Source organism: Armigeres subalbatus, chromosome 3 (assembly GCF_024139115.2).
Source record: "Armigeres subalbatus isolate Guangzhou_Male chromosome 3, GZ_Asu_2, whole genome shotgun sequence".
In the NCBI taxonomy this organism is placed as follows: Eukaryota; Metazoa; Arthropoda; class Insecta; order Diptera; family Culicidae; genus Armigeres; species Armigeres subalbatus.
The window spans coordinates 20244585-20266499 of NC_085141.1; the positions used below are offsets into that span (position 1 = coordinate 20244585).

At 40.9% G+C, this 21915-nt stretch overlaps 4 protein-coding genes across 4 annotated transcripts in view; 2 read left to right on the forward strand and 2 right to left on the reverse strand.

Annotated features, from left to right (window-relative positions):
* Positions 1-21915, forward strand: part of LOC134225222 (AP-1 complex subunit beta-1) — a 292898-nt gene that overhangs the window by 33320 nt on the left and 237663 nt on the right. The window lies entirely within an intron of this gene.
* Positions 1094-2803, forward strand: LOC134226454 (pachytene checkpoint protein 2 homolog). The gene is made up of 3 exons (XM_062707231.1): positions 1094-1257; positions 1320-1718; positions 1860-2803. The coding sequence occupies exons 1-3, from the start codon at positions 1220-1222 to the stop codon at positions 2713-2715; spliced, it is 1293 nt and encodes a 430-aa protein (XP_062563215.1). The 5' UTR covers positions 1094-1219; the 3' UTR covers positions 2716-2803.
* LOC134225445 (probable RNA-binding protein CG14230) lies at positions 7097-9252 on the reverse strand. Its single transcript, XM_062705527.1, has 2 exons — positions 8214-9252; positions 7097-8050 (listed from the first exon to the last, which is right to left on the reverse strand). Exons 1-2 carry the CDS (start codon positions 9112-9114, stop codon positions 7113-7115), a joined length of 1839 nt encoding a protein of 612 aa, XP_062561511.1. The 5' UTR covers positions 9115-9252; the 3' UTR covers positions 7097-7112.
* On the reverse strand, positions 19270-21423 carry LOC134227822 (carboxypeptidase Q-like). Its single transcript, XM_062709500.1, has 3 exons — positions 19980-21423; positions 19635-19760; positions 19270-19572 (listed from the first exon to the last, which is right to left on the reverse strand). Exons 1-3 carry the CDS (start codon positions 21143-21145, stop codon positions 19434-19436), a joined length of 1431 nt encoding a protein of 476 aa, XP_062565484.1. The 5' UTR covers positions 21146-21423; the 3' UTR covers positions 19270-19433.

Sequence of the window (21915 nt, forward strand, 5' to 3'; positions counted from 1 at the left end):
AGCGTTAAACGTCACTCATCTCCATTATTTTCCTTCCTGCACGGATAAAAATATATAATCTAAATAGATTATACTTTAATCTAAAATCATATTCAGTCTATCCACTCATTCTAATGATTATTTTTGGGGTAAGCTTTCCAATGCTTAAATTTCGTTTAATCTTTTGTAATGCTTATTCCCTTTTTATTATTTGCGAGGCTTCTTTTTTGACAGGTTCTTTATTCCGATAGAAAACAAAAACAAAAAATTAGAATTAGTGGAATTGAGCAAATAATTCAATAAAACGCTAGTATTTGTATTATTCCACATTTATTAGCAAAATACAAGAAAAAGAACAAGGGCTTTCAACCTTGCTTTCAACACATTTACTTTCCGATAAGTGGGCTAAAGGTTCAGGCAAAAGATCGCTTCCTTTTGAGCAGAAGATTCGCCTCATGAAACCAAGGCGAATGTAAGTATTTGTTGCAAATTCCGATGCTTCCATTTCAACCCAGGGTTCAGAGCAAGAACGGAAGTTGCAAATACCGATATCTGAGATCCAATCCACTACGCTGATCACTCTTTGCATGTCTTTTTATTTGAGTTTTTCCACTTTCTTCCGCTTTCTTCTGGTTCGAGCAGATGTTGTCCGGAATCGGCCGTTGCGCATCATGATCTATAGAAACAATTAATTGGTAAAAGAAGTTGTATTTTATTGTTTAAACATTATCAATCAAACTTACTCTTTATGCTTAACATTTTTGTCACCAAATTTGCAATAACCACTTGCTCAACGGTTTCAATCTACAATCAAAAAATGAACAAGTCCAAATTTGACACATAGAGATAAACCAAAAAATGATTATTTTATCGATAATCTTAGCTAGCCTAGAAACTAATATTCCAGTGCTTATTTTTAAATATTCGCAATAAATATAAAAGTACTAAGTTAGATAAATATTAAAAAGTAAGCAAAATAGATTACTTAAATTTATCCGTGTGAGTGTAATTTACACCGTTCGTTCGGTTCTGCAGTACTAGATTGCAGTACGACATACACTAATGGTTTGTGTCCTAGATCTGACAAATTGAAAAATATATGCACTGCCTTCTTTGAATCACAACGATCCCAACCGCGCCTTTGTGATATAGCCGTTAATACACACAAGTTTTATCAGTAGAATTATAATTCGTAAAAATCTAATTAGCTATTTTAAACTTCTCAAATTCTCCATATGAAATGGAGCCCATCAATATCGAAATTGCGTGTACCAGAGGGTAAATATTAATTTGATTATATTCCCTACCGCAAAGTAAATTGCTTTTATCTTGATTGCTAGCTTTAACAAAAAGTCTCCTGATGCGGATCTTATCCGGGCAATACGTTTGTACCTGACCGAACACAAAACACTGCCAAGGGATCACGTGTTCAAGGTGATCTATCCTAATGTAGAAAGTGTCACAATATGCAATCCCCTGGAGGAACAGAATCTTCGCACCGACCTGCGGATGTTCATCTATCAGCTGAACGACGAGTCCAGCGAGGAGGAAACCATTCGCCAAGATGGGGATGAGGTACAGATTGCTAATCATTGGCTACTGCCGGCGCGGGATTTCCACGGCATATGGGAAAGTTTGATCTACGAAGAGGATCTGAAGCACGATCTGCTGAGTTTCATGCAGACAACGATGCTGTTCTCGCGGAAGAAGGTCAACTCTAATTTGATTGCTTGCAATAGGTAGGTGTATATAAAAATAAGATGGGATGTTTTTGGGAACGTTTAATACCCAAGCCTTCCTTTCTTTCGCTTCAAAATTTCAAGTGGGAGGAGCTGAATACAAAACTATCTGTTCTGGTATTAACAACATTGGTATTTCAGATTGATTTTGCTGCATGGACCACCAGGAACAGGAAAAACCAGCCTATGCAAGGCCCTCGCTCAAAAACTTGCCGCTCGAATGAGCGAAGATTACAATCATTCCCATCTAATCGAAATCAACAGCCACAGCTTGTTCTCGAAATGGTTTTCGGAAAGTGGAAAGCTCGTTCAGAAAGTGTTCGACCAAATTCACGATCTGTGCCAGGACAGAATGGCCTTGGTGTGCGTCCTGGTTGACGAGGTCGAATCGATCGCTTTCGCTCGGGATGCCATCTCCAATAATGAGCCCAGCGATAGCATTCGTGTGGTGAATGCTGTGTTGACTCAGCTGGATCGCATCCGAAAGTATCCGAACGTATTTGTGCTGGCCACCTCAAATCTTACCGGTAGCATTGATCTTGCCTTTTTGGATCGTGCGGACATTGTTCAGTACATTGGCAACCCCAGTCGAGCGGCAATCTATGAAATCTATCGAACGACATTGAGGAATCTACAGGAGGTTGGAATCGTAACGGATCAGGAAGAGCTACCAGAGCTGAAGGACTCCGAAATTAGTGTGGTAGGCAAAAATATGAAGTCTTTGGCAGAGATCAGCGTGGGAATGAGTGGTCGGAGCATGCGAAAGGTGCCGTTTTTGGCACATGCCTTGTTTGTAAAGCAGGAAAAGACATCCTTGCTGAAATTTCTGAGTGCCATGAAAAGTACCGTACGAAAAATCAAGAACGACATGAAAATGATAAAAGTGAAATCGATGGTGTCTGATGCGTCGACGGGAGGAGATTCTGGTAATTTTGAAGGCAGTTTGATGAATGGAGCAATTAGTGTAGATCAGGAATCGTTGGGTCCTTTGCATTGAAAGAGCTTGCAGGAATAAGCAGTCAATAGATTGTAAGTTCAAGTATTGAAATAGGATATTAAAACTGTATGAAACTTTGTATGTATGTTTGTAACTGTATAAAAATGAATGCTGATGAGAAAAGTAAAAAAATAGCACTGATAATGCTATAGGTATTATATTATTCATATTCACTACCAAAACTAAGTACCTGGTAGTTGGCAGAGAACGGGGCAGTTCAAATGGTTTTGATTCTGAGGTGAAAATGGATGGGATGCGATTTGAACTCGACGAAAATCGACGAATTCATATTTCGGCACCAACATTTCAAAAGGGCGAAACTGCTTTGTAAACAATAGCTTCGTTACGTCGAGCCTACGCAACACCACTGATGGAAGCAGGAAGGAAATGTCGCGACGGGCCCACAGGAGCGTGGACATTTATGCAGTGGTGGAGCAGCACCATGGCTCATTCTTCAGATAGACGCGGTGAAGGAAGGTCGGCGCTTTCCCTACACAACAGCAGCACCAGTTCGGGTCGATCCAATCCACATCCTGCAACAACGAGTTAATTTTATAATTAAAATAAAATACATTTCCCATTTTTCCAATGGATGGTCAACAGCCTCGAGAGGCCATGCCTCTACGTCCTGGCAAGTCACCAACATTACGACATTAGAAACATTCACCCTTATTCTTGTTTACGGACGAACGATACTTTCGAACGAATGCGATTCGTTCGAACCGTTCCTCCATTTGATTTTGCTGGCGTAAACGAGAATGCACTTCAACTTTCGTTCGAAAGCGCGTTCGTACGTAAACAAGAATATGGGTGATTACCAGCCGAGAAAGTTAAGTCTTTGAGAGCTCCAGATGCAACCACTGAGGACAACGATTCAGTGAATTTCAAACCGGGCGAATGGTTTGAATCACGACCTTCCACATTATCAGGGAACGAAGGGATTGGATTTGGAATAGACTTAGATTGGATTTGAATTAGATTTGGGTTGGATTAGATTTGAATTAAATTTTAATTTGATTTGGATTGGATTTGAATTGCATTTGAAATAAATTTGGTTTAGAAATAGAAATAGTTTTGGTTTGGATTAGCTTTGGATTTGATATTAATTTGATTTGGAATCGATTTGAACTGGATTTGGATTGGATTTCAATTAGATTTGGATTGGATGTGGGTTGGATATGGATAGGATTTGAATTGGATTGGATTTTAACTAGATTTGGAATGGATTGGATTTGGATTGGATTTGGAACGGATTTCAATTGGGTTTGGATTGGAATAGATTTCAATTGGATCGGATTTAAATTAGATTTTGATTGGTTTTGAATTGAATTTGGGTTGGATTTGGATTGAATTTGATTTGAGCTGGATTTGGTTTGGATTTAGACTCGATTTTAATTGCATTTTGATTTGAATTGATTTTTGTTTGGATTTGAATTGGATTGGATTGGATTTTAGTTTGATTTGGATTTGGAATGGATTTGAATCAATTTTGGAATAAATCTGGATTGTATTAGATTGGATTTGGTTTACACATGGATTGGATTTGGATGGAATTTAATTTGAACTGGGTTTGGTTTGGATGTGGATTCGATTTGGATTAGATTTTGTTTGAATTGGATTGGTTTTGGATATAATTGGATTTGAATTTGATTTGGAATGGGCTTGGATTGAATTTGGATAGGATTTGAATTGCATTTGAACCACCGACGAATTTGAACTTGGAATTTGATTTGGAATGGATTGGGTTTAAATTGTATTTGGATTGAATTTGGATTTGGATTGGATTTGGAATAAATTTGAATTGGATTTGATTTGTATTGGATTGGATTTGAACTTGATTTTGATTGGATGTGGATTCGATTTGGATTAGATTTGGTTTGAATTGAATTGGTTTTGGATTATTAGATTGGATTTGGAATTGACTTGGATTGGATTTGAATTAGATTTGGATTGGATTAGATTTGAATTAAATTTTAATTTGATTTGGTTTGGATTGGATTTTAATTAGATTTGGATTGGATGTGGGTTGGATATGGATAGGATTTGATTTGGATTGGATTTGGAATGGATTTGAATTTGGATTGGGTTTGGAATAAATATGGATTGGATTTGAAATAAATTTGGATTGGATTTGAAATAAATTTGTATTGGATTTGATTTGTATTGGATTGGTTTTGGATTATTGGATTGGAATTGGAATTGACTTGGATTGGATTTGAATTGGATTTGGAACGGATTTGGATTGGATGTAGAATAAATTTGGATTGGTTTTGGTTTGGATTTGATTTAAATTTGATTTGGAATCGATTTGGACTGCATTTGGATTGGATTTTAATTAGATTTGGATTGAATGTAAGTTGCATATGGATAGGATTTGATTTGGAACGGATTGGATTTGGAATGGATTGGATTTGAATTGTATTTGGAACGGATTTTAATTGGGTTTGGATTGGAATAGATTTCAATTGGATCGGATTTATTTATTTTTTTGTTGGGGCGTAGAACCACTGCGTCTATTGAGTTTAACTTTTGTGGTTTGAATTGGATTTTGTTTAAATTTGAATTGGATTGGATTGGATTTTAGTTTGATTTGAATTGGATTCGAATTGTATTTGGATTGGAATAGATTTCAATTGGATCGGATTTAAATTAGATTTTGATTGGTTTTGAATTGAATTTGGGTTAGATTTGGACTGGATTTTATTTGAGATGGATTTGGTTTGGATTTATACTCGATTTTAATTGCATTTAGATTTGAATTGGATTTTGTTTGGATTTGAATTGGATTGGATTGGATTTTAGTTTGATTTGGATTTGGAATGGATTTGAATTGGTGTTGGATTGAATTAGAATCGATTTTGGAATAAATCAGGATTGGATTAGATTGGATTTGGTTTACATATGGATTATATTTGGATGGGATTTAATTTGAACTGGATTTGGTTTGGATTCGATTTGGATTAGATTTTGTTTGAATTTAATTGGTTTTGGATAGAGTTGGATTTGGAATGGACTTGGATTGGATTTGAATTGGTTTCGGATTGGATTGGAATTGGATTTTTATTAGATTTGGATTGGATGTGGATTGAATTTGGATAGGATTTGATTTGAATTGGATTTGAAATGCATTTGAACTTGATTTGCAATGGATTGGGTTTAAATTGTATTTGGATTGGATTTGATTTGTATTGGATTGGATTTGAACTTGATTTTGATTGGATGTGGATTCGATTTTGTTTGAGTTGGATTGGATTTGGAATTGACTTGGATTGGATTTGAATTAGATTTTGGGTTTGATTAGCTTTGGATTGAATTTTAATTTGATTTGGAATCAATTTGGACTGGATTTGGATTGGATTTGGAACGGATTCGGATTGGATTTGGAATAAATTTGAATTGGATTTGGAATAAATTTGGATTGGATTTGTTTTGGAAATGGATTGGATATTGATGAATTTGATTTGTATTGGATTGGATTTGAACTAGATTTGGTTTGGATTTAGACTCGATTTTAATTACATTTTGATTTGAATTGGATGGGATTTCGATTGGATTGAATTTGGAATGGACTTGGATTTGAATTGTATTTGTGTTGGATTTGGACTGGATTTGAACTAGATTTGGTTTGTATTTAGACTCGATTTTAATTACATTTTGATTTGAATTGGATTTTGTTTGGATTTGAATTGGATTGGATTTGGAACGACTTTAGATTGGGTTTGGAATGGATTTGAATTTGGTTTTAGATTGGATTTGAATTAATTGGACTGATTTGACGGATTTGGATTGGATTTTGAATTCGTTTAGACATGGATTGGATTTGGAATGGTTTTTGATTGGAGTAAATTTTGATTGGATTTGAATTGTATTTGGATTGGATTGGTTTTGTATTGGATTGGATTTGAATTCTTATTAGATTTGTTTTGGATGTGGATTGAATTTGGAATGGACTTGGATTGGATTTAGACTCCATTTAATTTTAAATTGGATTTCAATTGGATTGGATTTTAGTTTGATTTGAATTGGATTGAATTTGGATAAGATTTGATTTGGATTTGAATTGCAATCGAACTGGATTTCGAATGGATTGGTTTAGATTTAGATTGGTTTTGAATTTGATTTGGGTTGGATTTGAATGGTATTTGATTTTTATATGATTTGAACTGGATTCGGTTTGGATTTAGACTTGATTTCAAATGAATTTTGATTGGAATTGGATTTTGTTTGGATTGGTTTTGGGATGGGGGGGCTGTACACTAATTACGTAAGCAATTTTTCTGGGTTTTTCAACCCCCTCCAAGACTTTATGAATTAATTGAAAGTTTACGAAAAACTTTTAGATCAAAATCAAGGAATTTCTTTCACAGCAAAGTCAACAAACTTTGTTAAAGTAGGTTCTATTTCTTCCTCCCCTTCATCAACTTCTGGCCACGTCTGGCTCTTAATTGGTTTACGTTTTTCGTCTCACGCATTCTTCGCTTCTTAAAAATCTTCCTAATATCCTTGGCTTGCTCTTCTTTGCTAGCACTGGCCTCCGCTGCCGAGCTTGCAAACTCCATGAAAAACTTCCTACCTTCTTCAAATCGAGCATCATTTGGCAGAAAGAAAAAACTCTCCTTCCAGATGCCTTGTTTCGAAAAATATCCACCCTTCTTTTTTTTCTTCTTGGAATCATCCTCCTGCGGTACAACTTGTACCACTTCCTCTGGTTCAGGCAATTGATCATCTTCTTCGTCCTCACTAGCCGAGGATTCGTACTTGAACCGGGCATCGCTGAACATTGGTTTGTCTTGAACTTGTTCCTCTTCTTCGACATCTTTGTTATCCACGGGAACAGAACCAAACATCGAAAGTAGACTGAATCCTCCTGAGCTTGATCCGATCGCCTGAGTCAAATTGTCAGAAACCTTAAAGAATTTATCCTCCGTCACTTGAAACACCTCATCGGACCTTTCCGCTCTCTTCACCGCCAATACTTCCTCTTCAGTTGGCTCTTTTTTAATTTTCTTGGGTTCCAATATTGGTGTTTCTTCTCTGATCGATGGATCAAACCGGTGCATTCCTTTTGGTCCAGCTTCATCCTTTTTGAACTGCTCTCTATCGTAAATTTCCCTTCCGGTCACTTTCGAAAGAATCTCCAACTGCTTTTTGCGCTCCGGATTGTTTACTTTGATTGCGCTAGTTGAATCCATAGAAGCTTTTTCCCGCTCAAGTACTCTTTTCTTTTTTCGGCCCGCTGCTGAATCGTCGTCAGCTAGGAAGCGCTCATCCAACTTGAAACGCGAATCACCGTGAAATTGCGTTTGCATGTCATACAGTCGTTGACCTTCCTCCGCTGAAAAAAAAATCGTTGTAATATTTAAATAAGATGTTTGTTAAAATAATTATTTGATTGTGAAAGTAAACTAAAAATGTAGCAATAACTAAACTAAAACCTCTTGTAGTTTTTAAATTTGATATCAAATGAAAGTGATTAAAAGAGCACCCGTTTCACTTACTGTTCTCGGCCAATTCTTTTTTAACCGCAAAGTTGCCCGTGAATCTATCCTCGGTGTCATCTGCGTCAAATAGCGACAGCTTCAATTTCTTCCCAGCCGCAGGCTCATCATCGTCGAACACAATCTTCTTTCGATTACTTGCCTCATTTCCGGCCAGCGCCGCTTGGATGGCCAACTTTTGCCGATCATAGGCACCCTGCAGTTTCGTCAAGCCCTGCTTTCGCTTTATGTCTGCTAAACGGGCCTTTTCATCTAGTTGCTTCTCCGGTTGCTGCTGACGATTTTTGCTCTTATCGATCACTTCCTTCACCTGACCGGTAATGGGGACGATTTTCAGTTTTCCATGCTCAATGTACGTCTCTTGGTTCCACTTTCGCACAAGCTGATCGTCCTCATCATTCGGAGTTTTCTTTTGTGAAACGATTGGTCGTCGAACAGGAGCCGGAACTGGCACTTCATCTTCCACCTCTGATTCAGAGCTGGAGCTTTCGACTTCCTTTTTAATTGTTGGCAAAGCTGGAAGTGGCACAACAAACTTTTCCTCTGACTTCTGCCCTTCAGCTTTCTTGTAAGGATTAAGTATATCGCTGGTTTGTTTGGCCACCTCTGCCTCTTCTCGTTCCCTTTTCAACCGATCCAAGAATGACTCCTTAGCCTTTGACACATTCAGATAAACGCCTTTGTACTGTTGCTGCCGGAATTCATTGATACACTGCCACAGGGTTCGTTCATCCAGTTCAACGTTGACGAAGGCAAAAGTGTCCACAGAGTTGGTTAGTGGATTGGGTTTGGTTTTGAGGTCTATCGCCTTCACTGAGCCGTAGGCGGAAAATTCCTGCTTTAGCTCATCCTCACCGGTTCCCGCGGGAATGTTCCCTACGAACAAACGATGGGTGGGCATATTATAATGTTAAATTTCTATGGATTCACTTTTATTGCACGAGCTTCGAAAATATAAAACGTGAAGAATTTCTTTCTGTACAAAATTATCAACATGACCTCACTCCAGAGCACGGCGACTTGATGTGATGTGCGAGTTTTGTTTACACGTGCTTTTGACATCTCTCAAATTACACCGCGACGACGAATGGCAAATCTAGTACTGCAAAATCGGATCGGCAGGGTAATCAGATTTTTTTATAGAGATGAGTGACGTTTAACGCTCGCACACTGATGTGCAATTCGGCATGTGTAAATAAATACATGTTTGTTTTCCTTCTGCTCATAACCTCAAAATTGATCGAGTCATCACAATGGTTGCGAAGGAGTCAAAAAATATATGGAAATATACTCATTTTTACCCAAACTTTGCTGAGTAGCACCATCTAGGAGTGTTTGTTTTCCTTTTATCGCCACTCACACATTCGGACGTGAGAATCTCAATTAATCGCTTTAAGGTGAAGGTGGGTTGAGTACCAAAACATAGCTTTGAAAGTATTAGTACAATAAAAACTGTCATATACTGTAGTAGTATTGGTGTCGTATTTGTAAAAAAACAAAGAATATTAGTAGGGTGGTTCAAAAAACGACCCAGCTCCATCACGCTCAGTCGATTCCGTCCCATGCTCCGAGTGTCCTCCAAAAACCAATTTGAACAAAAACTTTTTGAACACTAGCTGGTTCTAGTTTGTATGCAAACTAGTATGAGAAACTAAACTTTTCATTACACTGAGTACAGCGCCTTCCCTCCAACCGCGTGCGAAAAGAGAATCTACATAGCTTAAAGCAACATTCCGGAGATTTCGCAAAAAATAAGCCTAATTATCATGCTAAAGATTCGCAACCTCGATTAAAATCGACTCCCAATGACCCAACCATTGAAACCACAATTTAATGTCCATTGTCTATGGAATTAAAGCTCTTGAATATTTCATCCAGTCATATGGTCTCCTCCCTCGCCAGCGCCCAATGACAGAGTGCCACAATCAAAATAATGTAAAATTCAACCTCGCCATATCAACTGTCATACAAACCTGAAACGACCTGTGCACGGTGTAAGCCTCTATTCAAACCAACCAAACCATCGGATGATACCCAAATTATGAATCATAATCGACTGAGCGCGGCGGAGAAAAATCATTTTTTGAACCACCCTATGTATTAGTTTGCTGCTGCCGCTGCCGGTGTTTACATTCTCTCCGCGGTCAGTTTTTAATCGTCTTTTTCGGGCAAAAATAGCAGTTTATATTAAGTTTTCGGTTCAAACGAGTGACTAATTGCAAAAAGTGATGTTTAATTTGCATTCTATCAACATTTCGGGCTGCTCATGTGCGGAGAAGTGAGTAAAATCTTGATTTTTCTATGCCCTTTGAGAAGAAATGAAGTGCAGTGATAAGCCCACCGAATCGCGAACGGCTATTAAATTGGCACGAAACTGCTGATTTACGATAAAATTCGAGCCGAAATTCATAGGACTCTTTGAAGAAACATGTTCATTATCACGGGAAGTGAATAAATATGCTGTGAACAGGTTAGTAATTTGAATATTATACTTTTGTTCGATGCAGTTCGATGCATTCGAATGTTGGTGGGAGAGGAGTGCGGGAGGTGTGGGGTTGACCCGTGGAAGGTCAGGTGCCATATTGACTGCCATCGTGGTACTCCTCCAACTATGTCCTTAAGCTTGAATTAGAGCATCATCACCGGGCGCGAGTATTTTAATCACCCGCACTGCACTATCATTTTAGGGTCTGTCTCATTTGGAGAATTGAACTGAAATTAAACTTCAAAGTGACATTTCAATAATTATCGATTAACCCTGCTCGCAGAGCAAAATTACTTTTGACAGATATCTAATCATTTAGCATCGATGACTTATTGCAATTGCTGGGTAGCTCCAGCCATTCTTATGAACGGATTATTTGCTAATTTTCGAACTGTCACTTTTAAGTTTAATTCTCCAAATGAGACAGACCCTTAGTTTAGTCACTCTTTTCCATACCCATAATCACTGTTTTCGGCTATCAAATTGGTTGCTGAATTCCGCACCGTTTGACGTTTGACAGTTCATTAAATATGTAGCAGCGCTCTTACCGCTACTGGTTTAATAATGATGCTCTAATTGTTTTTTTTTTTAGTTGGGGGCGAGGCTGGGGGTTCGCTAATTGATGCGAAACCCAATTAAATTCTCAAAGGTGCAGCCTATAGATAGTGGAATATATAGATGAGCGAAGATAAATCCCCTGTCTCCAAACGAACTGTCAAACGTGTCTCCAAACGAGCATGACGTCACGATTTTAATCGAAATGTTAAGGGCTGTGACGTCATATGCGCGTGTGCACGGTCAAAAAAATCGACTCAGCAAAGCTTTCGCTCATCTATAGATTCTACTATCTATTGAGATTCTCACGTCCGAATGTGTGAGTGGCGATAAAAGGAAAACAAACACCCCTAGATGGTGCAACTCAGCAAAGATTGGGTAAAAATGAGTATATTTCCATATATTTTTTGACTCTTTTGAAATCATTGTGATGACCCGATCATTTTTGAGGTTATGAGCAGAAGGAAAATAAACATGTTTTTACACATGACGAATTGCACATTAGTGTGCGAGTGCTAAACGCCACTCATCTCTATAGTGCAGCCCAATCGGGTTGTACGCAAAGGTGACGTAGAACTACGTAGCTATACGAAATGGATATATGCCATCATAATTAGTGTCTCTGAGCAAACTGCTCGGAGGTCAACTGAATCATGAAGTCGAATAGTTGCCCCCGTTTGGATGGACTTTGAGTCTCTAACCATGGAATTAACCTGAGAGAGAGAAGCCAGCTCACTGACAAAACGTTTATTTACTATGCCTTCTTCTTCTTTATTTGTGTGGAAACCGTGAAAACTCAACAAATCAAAGTAACATCCCGCATAATCATGAACCATACGTATATCGCATCTGTTATAATTGAAGAGAATAAGTGGTATTGTAGCGATGGTCTCACTAATAGTAGTTAACTATAAATAGACAGTCTCATATACTGTTTCAACAGTAGCTCAGATGGTAAACGGCCAAACTACCATATGAGTAATGGGCGGTTAAGTATAATTAACATTTAAATCTGGTCGTTTTTTCGAACAAAATTTTCGATGTACCATACATCAGTTGGTAGATGTTCAATTCAAGAACTATATAATTACACATCGACAGCATGTTATATATTAACAGTAAGTGTTGATGTAGGCTTGGCATGGTGAATCAAGCTTAAAATTGTATGCTAACAACGAAGTGAATAGTGACAATATATCTTATAACGCATATGTAATTTTGACTGCATGGCATGTCGTTTTTCATTATGCGGGATTTCATAACGTCGGAAGCAACATTTTTCACTCCAATAAAAACTTGTTCAAATTAGCTGATTTTAATGATTATGACCTTTCTAACGTGGAACAAAACCGATTTCTCATAATACGGGAGCATTCACATGGATAATAACGGGTTCAGATCACTGTAGCAGATATAAGAAAGGTTGCGAACATAAATCGCCAAATAAATAATTTTGGTTACAACCATTTGAAGTTGCATCGCAGTGTTTACTTTTTCGGTTCGCAGTGACTGGATCGCGGTAACATTAGGATGAACGTAAATAAAGCGAACTGTCCTCTCTATCAGGAATTAACATGACTCATCAGCCGCATCTACGCTGAAGCCACTCGACTGGCTTTCAGTGGAGGATATCACAACCTTAGAAGACACCATCCTCGAAAATGTCCGAAATAAAGGAGAAATAAGCAGAATCAGAAGTGGCACGAAACCACACGCAAATATATATTTTTTGCAACGTTTGGTTTTCGGCCGCGTACGTACGTACGTGTTATCTGTTTAGATGTAGACTAAATAAATGAACGAATGTAATCACTAACATCAACTAAGCTACCACGCCAAACCCGATGCCACCGAAACAGTTTATTTTCGCAATTAACTCTTTCTTTCCATAAAACGCTGGTCCTGAGAAAAACCTATTTTCTTTTCCGAATGGTCCAAAAAAATTGAAAATCCATCGAAAAACGGCTTAGATATTGTACGTGGATTTCCCTATTGGACCCGACCGTTCGAAATAGTCGCTCCTTGAACGGTCGTTGAAATCGCCGTTTCCACTTTCACACCCATCTTCATAGTAAAATCTGTCAAAACTGACAAGTCTGCCACGTGTTTTTTGCTGTTTCCCTCGGACTTCTCTTTCTTTTTCCGATGTTTTGACATCTGTTTTGATAGACAAGGAGCAAAAAACAAGGTAATCTACCAAACATTTATTGAGTTTGGCAAACCTTGCTGGAGAAGGGAACGTTTGAAATAGGCAAGTGAACCGACCTTCGAATCCATTGGTCAAGTAAATCCACAATATTAAAGTTTAAAGTCTATCATATTTTCGTGACGGTCCCCGATTTTCGCAATCGTAAAGTGTACCCCAATATAGAAAACACAGACGTAGTCCTACGTCAAAAGCAACTAAACTTAAGAATGCATGTGGGCAGCAGGGATTATATATATCGATCCCTCCCCAGGCCATCTGCGAGTTGTGTTGCCTGCCTAGGATGTGGTGGGGTTTGACAGTGGGCTCTGTTAAGGCTGGTTTACAGTTCGGAAAACGTGTCCCGGGATTTGGTCTCCCATGTAATTTAAATGGGAGCGGGATTTGCGTTTCCCGTGACAGGAGCAGAAGTCTACACGAAAAAATATTTTCCTGAAGTGTCGGGAAAAGTGTACGGTTAAAAATCCCATGTGTAGAGATGCAAATCCCGCGGGGAAACAATTCCGTTTGAATTGATTCCGCACGGGAAATGTGTAATCTATGACGGAAATTTATTATGGGAAGAATTTAGTGAAGTGGATAGTGAAAAGTGAGAAATGTGAGAAGTGTGAAGAGAAAACTAAGAAATGATAAGCGAGAAATGAAAAAATGAGTAAGTTAAGTAAGCAATGAGCATTATGCAGTGAGAATAAGAAGTAAGAAGTGTACAATTAGAATTGAGAGTTGAGTAGTGAGAATGAGGCGCGAGAAGTGAAGAGTACGAAGTGAGTTATGAAGAGTGAGAAAAGAAAAGTGAATAGTGACTAATGAGAAGTGAGAAGGGAAGAATGATAAGTGAAAAAAATAGTTGTGAGAAGTGAAATGAATAGTGAGAAGTGGAATTGAGAATGAGAAGTAAGAAGAGTAAAGTGAGAAATGAGTACTAAGAAGTAAGAAGTGAAAAGTGAGCAGTGATAATTGAGAAATAGTGCATAGTGAGACTCGCTCTAACTCATTCTCACTCACTTGCTCTAACTCATTCTCACTCACTCGCTCTAACTCATTCTCACTCACTTTCTCTCACTCATTCACTATCTCATTCACTCACTCAATCTCACTCATACACACAAAAACAAATATGGTTTAACATAATATTTTGCACTTTCTTCTTGAAAAGTGCTAAGTTTTCTTAAAATTAAAAATTAAATTAGCCGCATTATTCATTCTCACTCAATCACTCACTAACTCTTTCTCACTCACTCACTCAACCTCACACACTCATTCTCACTTACTCACGGATTCTCACTCACTCGCTTTCACTCAATCATTTGTTCACTCACTCACTCACTTTGACTTACTCACCCACTCTCACTTACTCATTTTCACTCACAGGCTCACTCATTTCCTCTTTCTCTCCCACTTAATCGCTCTCTCTCTCACTCATTCTCTCCCTTTCTCTCGCTATATCTCCCTCTTCTAATTATCTTTCCAACTCTTGTATAAACAAGTCAGAACCAAAACCCTGAAGTGTAAACTCAAGCACGGGCGAGGATACGCAGATTCTCAAATCCCGAAGCAAAATCCTGAAATGTAAACCCAATCACGGAAAATGTTTTGACAGTGGAGACTTATCGGCGGAAAATTTTCCCTGACAAAACCCGGAGCAAAATCCCGTAACAAATCCCGCGGACACGTTTTCCGAACTGTAAACCAACCTTTAAACTTCTTTAAAAAGCTGCATGTATCCGCAAGTAGGTTCCACCAAAGCGACCATGTGCCGCTCAAGGCGCACAAGCCCAAGTCCTGGTGTTAGGTGGGACGCTAAACAGACCTGACACGACGGCCCTCCAACGAGACAGGAGGTTTGCGCAGGCCCAACAAGCCGCCTTTAAAAAATCATTACGAACGACATAGAAGATAATACGACTCGATACAATCGGCAACGACCTAGGCGACAAATAAAGGATCATGATTGGAAGATTAGCCTATGGAACTGCAAGTCGCTATAGGCTGCGACAGGATAATCTACGATGAATTACATCCACGCAACTTCGACATCGTAGCGCTGCAGGAAATCTGCTGGACAGGACAGAAAGTGTAGAAAAGCGGGCATCGAGTGGCTTCCTTCTACCAAAGCGTGCCACAGCACCAATGAGCTGATGGGAACCGGCTTCATAGTGCAACGCGTGATTGGGTGGCAGCCAATCAACGTAAGGATGTGCAAGCTGAGGATAAAAGGCCGTTTTTTTTTAACTATAACATCATCAACGTGCACTGCCCACACGTAGGGAGACCGGATGATGAGAAAGAAGCGTTCTATGCACAGCTGGAGCAGACATACGATGGATGCCCACTACGGGACGTCAAAATCGTCATCGGCGACTTAACGCCCAGGTAGGAAGGAAGGCAATGTATAGACCGTTCATCGGACCGGATAGTTTGCATACCGTATCGAACGACAACGACCAACGATGCATAAACTACCGCGGAATGGTAGTCCGAAGCACTTTCTTCCCCGCAAGAATATCCACAAGGCCACATCTAATTCTTTTTCTTATTGGCATTACATCCCCACACTGGGACAGAGCCGCCTCGCAACTTAGTGTTCATTAACCACAACCACGTCAACGGTAAATTCTCCTCCGACATCACGAACGTCCGCCCTTAGCGCAGTGCGAATATTGAATCCGACCACTACCTCGTTGCAGTATGCCTGCGCTCAAAACTCTCGACGGTGTACAACACGCGTCGTAGTCAAGCGCGGCTACTAGACGGTAGCCCAAGAATACGCGCAGCAGCGGGAAGTGGCACTCCCAACGAAAGAGCAGTTAGGCGCAGCGTCTCTTGAATGTGAGCAGTTAGTGGAAGAGAAGAATGCAGCATGGGCGAGATTGCTGCAACACCGCACGAGGGCGAACGAGGCACGATATAAACGGGCGCGGAACTGACAAAACTCGATTTTTCGGAGGCGCCAGCACTGGGTCATTATCAAAATTTTGGAGGAGGAGGTTTTGCCGCAGGAGTGGATGGATGGTGTCGTGTGTCCCTTCTACAAAAAGGGCGATAAGCTGGATTGTAGCAATTACCGCGCAATCACATTGCTGAACGCCGCCTACGAAGTACTCTCAAATTTTATGCCGTCGTCTAGCACCAATTGCAAGGGAATTCGTGGGGCAGTACCAGTCGGGTTTTATGGGCGAACGCTCCACTACGGACCAGGTGTTCGCCATTCGCCAAGTACTGCAGAAATGCCGCGAATACAACGTGCCCACACATCATCTATTCATCGACTTCAAAGCCACATATGTTACAATCGATCGGGACCAGCTATGGCAGCTAATGCATGAACACGGATTTCCGGATAAACTGACACGGTTGATCAAAGCGACGATGGATCGAGTGATGTGCGTAGTTCAAGTTTCAGGGGCATTATCGAGACCCTTCGAAACGCGCAGAGCGTTACGGCAAGGTGATGGTCTTTCGTGTCTGCTATTCAACATCGCTATGGAAGGGGTAATACGAAGAGCAGGGTGGTACAATTTTCAATAAGTCCGTCCAGCTATTTGGCTTCGCCGACGACATTGATATTATGGCACGTAACTTTGAAACGATGGAGGAAGCCTACGTCAGACTGAATAGGAAAGCTAAGGGGATAGGACTAGTCATCAACACGTCGAAGACGAAGTACATGATAGGAAGAGGTTCAAGAGAAGATAATGTTAGCCGCCCACCGCGGGTTTGCATCGGTGGTGACGAAATCGGGGTGGTAGAAGAATTTGTGTACTTGGACTCACGGGTGACTGCCGAAAATGATACCAGCAGAGAAATTCGGAGACACATAGTGGCCGCAAGACGCTCCGATCGAATAGAATTCGCCGCCGTACCAAACTGACAATCTACAAAACGCTCATTAGACCGGTAGTCCTCTACGGACACGAGACCTGGACGATGCTCGTGGAGGACCAACGTGCACTTGGAGATTTCGAAAGGAAAGTGCTGCGTACCATCTATGGTGGGGTTTAGATGGCGGACGGTACGTGGAGGAGGCGAATGAACCACGAGTTGCATAAGCAGCTAGGAGAACCATCCATCGTTCATACCGCGAAAATCGGACGACTACGGTGGGCCGGGCACGTAGCCAAAATGTCGGATAGTAACCCGGTGAAAATGGTTTTCGACTACGATCCGACGGGCACAAAAAAGCGAGGTGCGCAGCGGGCAAGGTGGACCAATCAGGCGGAAGATGACTTGCGGACCCTCCGTAGACTGCGTGGTTGGCGACGAGTAGCCATGGACCGAGCCGAATGAGGAAGACTCTTAAATACCGCTCAGGTCACTTCGGCCTTGGATCGTCGTACTGACACACTCTCTGACATATCATGACGCTCTCCTTGACACACCATGTGAGGCTTATTTGGATGCTTATCCTACCGCCTGATTCACGCTCAGACACACCTTTTGGGACTTACGTAGGTGCTCACCTCTGATATACCATGTGAGGCCTACTTGGACACTCATTCTGCACGCCTCGAGGTGTCGATAACGATACGTACCAACAGTTCTACGGTCCTTCCTACTTCTGCATGAGCAGTCCATACTCACACTTATGCGCTCACTCTTCTGCCATGCCTCGAGGTGGCGACTACGGTTGCCACTCGCTGCGACACTCTTACCTCGACATGTGCAAACCTCTCATTCACTTCCCCGCGTTCAGCCTGTTTTCGCTCTAACTAACCAATCTTAAGTTAGTCATGTTAGGGGGGTCCCGTAGCGTAGTTGGCTACACGTTCGCCTTATAAGCGGACGGTCATGGGTTCGATTCCTAGCCCCTCCACCAAGCCCTTGTCAGTCGCCTGAGGTGCAGCCCAAACGGTAGCGCTTCAGGGGGTGCCTCTTACCGACACGGCTGCCCGATGACGACTGACAAATTGTTCTTCTCGGAGGCATTCCTCCAACGTACCCGGATAAATGGCAACCAAACAATGGATTCATGATACGGATAAAAGGACACAATGGACTCACGATCAAATGGACCCGGAAATGATAACAACAACGAATGTCTAAAAATAGATTCTGCGTGGATTCTGTACCGCAGAATACCACAGTAGATCACGGCACAGTAGCGGTTAAGAAACACACAGACAGAGTGCGTACTAAATAAAGAAAGGGATAAAAAAAAAGTTAGTCATGTTTGTCGACTGCTGCTAGGCGCACCAGATTCTCTGCAGGATACGGGCAATTTGAGTAGTTGCAGTCGAAACTGCTGTTCCTCTTCTCCACAGATCGGCATATTCTCTGAATGAGGGTATCCGGGGTTGTATTTTTGTATATTATTTTTACTGCAAGAAAACAGTATACGAACAAACCGATCATCTTCGACTATATCCATTCCGGATGTAGTCTCACCCGTGTGCAGTACCTCGGATGTGCAGGATCTCGGCGTTCTTCTGTACAGTGGACTTACTTACCAATTAAGTACGCTACAATGACATCAACGCCACAGAAAACTGACGGGATTCATGTTCAACATTGATGAGGGAATCCGTGATCCATTATGTCTAGTGCCTCATTTACTGTTCGATACATTTTTAGGTCGAAAGCTGTCACCGTACGTGGAACGCTGCCGTCTTTTGCCGGAAAGCTAATTGGGTTTTTAGGGGTATTGAAATTATTACATATCTTGAATCTATAATCCTATTGGATTAGCCGAGCCCAAATCCAAAATTTCATGTATTTTGGTGCACGGGAACTATTTTAAATCAATTTCGAAAAAAAAATGATGCAAGAGAGGCCCATCAACCCTGTTGAAGAAGAGAAGACCCTTTATTCTTTTTATTGCATCTTATCATAATGCATGACTAAGGAAGGCCGACTGAGCCCCCCTTTTTGCCCTTTTTTGTTTCTTTCAATTTTACGATTTGATTTGTTCTCTGTGTATACCTTACAAGTGATTTTAGACAAAAATAAATTACTGTTGAATTTTATATTGACCTTATTAATTCTTCACTACCGTCTTAGGCATGGGAATGCTCAAATCAGCAACAACATATGCGGTAGCCGCCCAGAGTGCAGCGCATCTATCCATTTCTACTGGATCTTGTACTAGCATGCTATCGCCGGCCGTATGGTGGAACCTTCAATAGATGTTAAAATTATTATGATTCAAATTCACCAACTTCAAATCCGTAAAAGTTACCAAAAATATCTCTCATTTGCAGTAAGCAAACCAGCTCCAGGATATCCAGCGTTGTTCCAGTCCGCTATGTCTGGTCCACCATTAGAGGATTCTGTCACTTGCATGTCGCCAAGTGGATTCATCAATCTGCATGATAGTAACCATGATGTGTTATTTCCGAATCTGATTTAATTTAGGTTCAATGCCAACGAAGTGTGTTTTCGACGCAGAGTTCACGCGGCGGTAATGCGACGCAGGTGTGCATCGAAAAAAGCGGTATCGCATCGTCATCGCGCCGATGCACACCTGCGTTATTTTAACGCTACGTGGGCATCGGCCCTTATACTGTAAATATATGGCACTTACTTCACAATTTCTTGGAAAATACACCTCGCTTCGTCATTGCCTGCCATATTGAATCCGCGTGGATCAAATGTACCGATATCTGACTCGAAGAAAAAGTTGAATTCGTCTTCTCCGTTTTCTTTGTGTTCTTCGTAATACTGGTGAGCACCCCAAACGCCTTGCTCCTCACCAGTGAAAAGAAGCGCTCTTAGTGTACGACGTGGCCTGAGCCCCATCGCTTTCAAGTAGGTCAAAGCTTTCCAAGATATCATCACACCAGCAGCGTCGTCCATCGCCCCTAGTCCAACATCCCAGCTGTCCAAGTGACCTGACACGACCACCACTGAACTGTTGCGATACACCAAGCCCTCCAACTCGCCAATCGTATTCCGAGAAGTGAACATTCCTCGATCTTCGTTGTCCATCTCCAAATAAATACGCAATTTCTCTCCTCGACGATACTTGCGTAACAACATTTCCGCGTGTTCAACCGTAATACAAGCAGTGGGAATTTTTGTAACATTTTCTTCATAAGTTTGGACACCAGTATGCGGCGATCCAATGGAAAATTGAGTAACGGACCTTATTAGACTGGCCAATGCTCCTTTTTTGGCTGCAACGGTTGCACCTCGGTATCGATACTGTCCAGTGACGCCGTAACTCACCCACTGTGGAACGAATACCACAATCTTTCCCTCGACGCTTTCATCAGGCATTGCTTCCAATTCCTCAAATGACTCCACTACAATCACATCTGCAGTTATTCCGCCCAACGGAGTTCCAACTGACAAACCCAGGCCTAAAAGTGGCAGCTCCAAACGGTTCGGTTCCACTAGATAGGCTTTTTCGTAACCTCGTACCCAGTGCGGTACGCTGGCTTCCTCGGTACGAACGTTTTCCAGGCCATCACGGATCATCTCGCGAATGGCGTAATCAATAGAGTCCTCCAGTTGTTGCGATCCACTCATACGCGGCCCAAACGTATCCGTCAACTCGGCTAAGCTTTGCCATGTCTGGCCAGCGAATTGGCCGCGCACTATTTCGTTTATTATTTTGTGCACAATCGGTCCGTAGCTACGGATTTCGTACAAAAGATCCTCGGAGAGCTCACAACTGTTGGTCTCCTTGACCGGAACAGCAGCGATGCCCCCGATCAAGAGAAGTGTCAATGCGAATCGTAACAGCATAGTTGTTGGACTAAAGCTGCAAATGGATGGCACTAATTCCTGCAACTTGTTACTGCTTATCGATGGAGCTTAAAAGATACTCCATCAATCACCCGCGCTGACATGAATTTATTATCAGCTACCGTTTGTTAAGAAACTCGAAGTATCTGTTGAACAGCATGATAATGTCACTGAAACTGAAGTGTACGCAAATCGCCAATCATTGAGCGCAAATTTTCTCAAGTACAGTAAGATCCGGAATGTTGGCAAACAATATAAACTTCAGGGACATACACTATTAATGATATGAGTGTATTACTTCTACGTGAAGTTAAACGATTTACAATGATATGGAAATGCTAATATAATCTTCCAAAATTAGACGTACATGTTCATGATAGAATTAGAGACGAAAGTATAGATTTGATAGTTCCGTTAGGATACGGCAAGCATGAAGAATGTTTTATTGAAGTCGATTTGAAAGCGAGCGGAGGGCAATATTTGTGGTGGTATAAATCTCACGACCTTCCTTCTGCCAAGCTCCCGTATGAAAAGGAGGGAAGAGTATCAGTGTGGAAGCTGATATCTCTCCACTGATATCTTTCAGAGGCATATGTTCCCGGAGTTCTTCTAAATCGTATCAAGTGCCAATGAAAAAAACTCGTTTTTTGATAAGATTTTCTACAGCTAATGTACGCATGGATTGATATTCAATTCACCCTTATTTTTGTTTACGTACGAACGCGCTCTTGAACGAAAGTTGAAGCAGATTCTCATTTACGCCAGCAAAA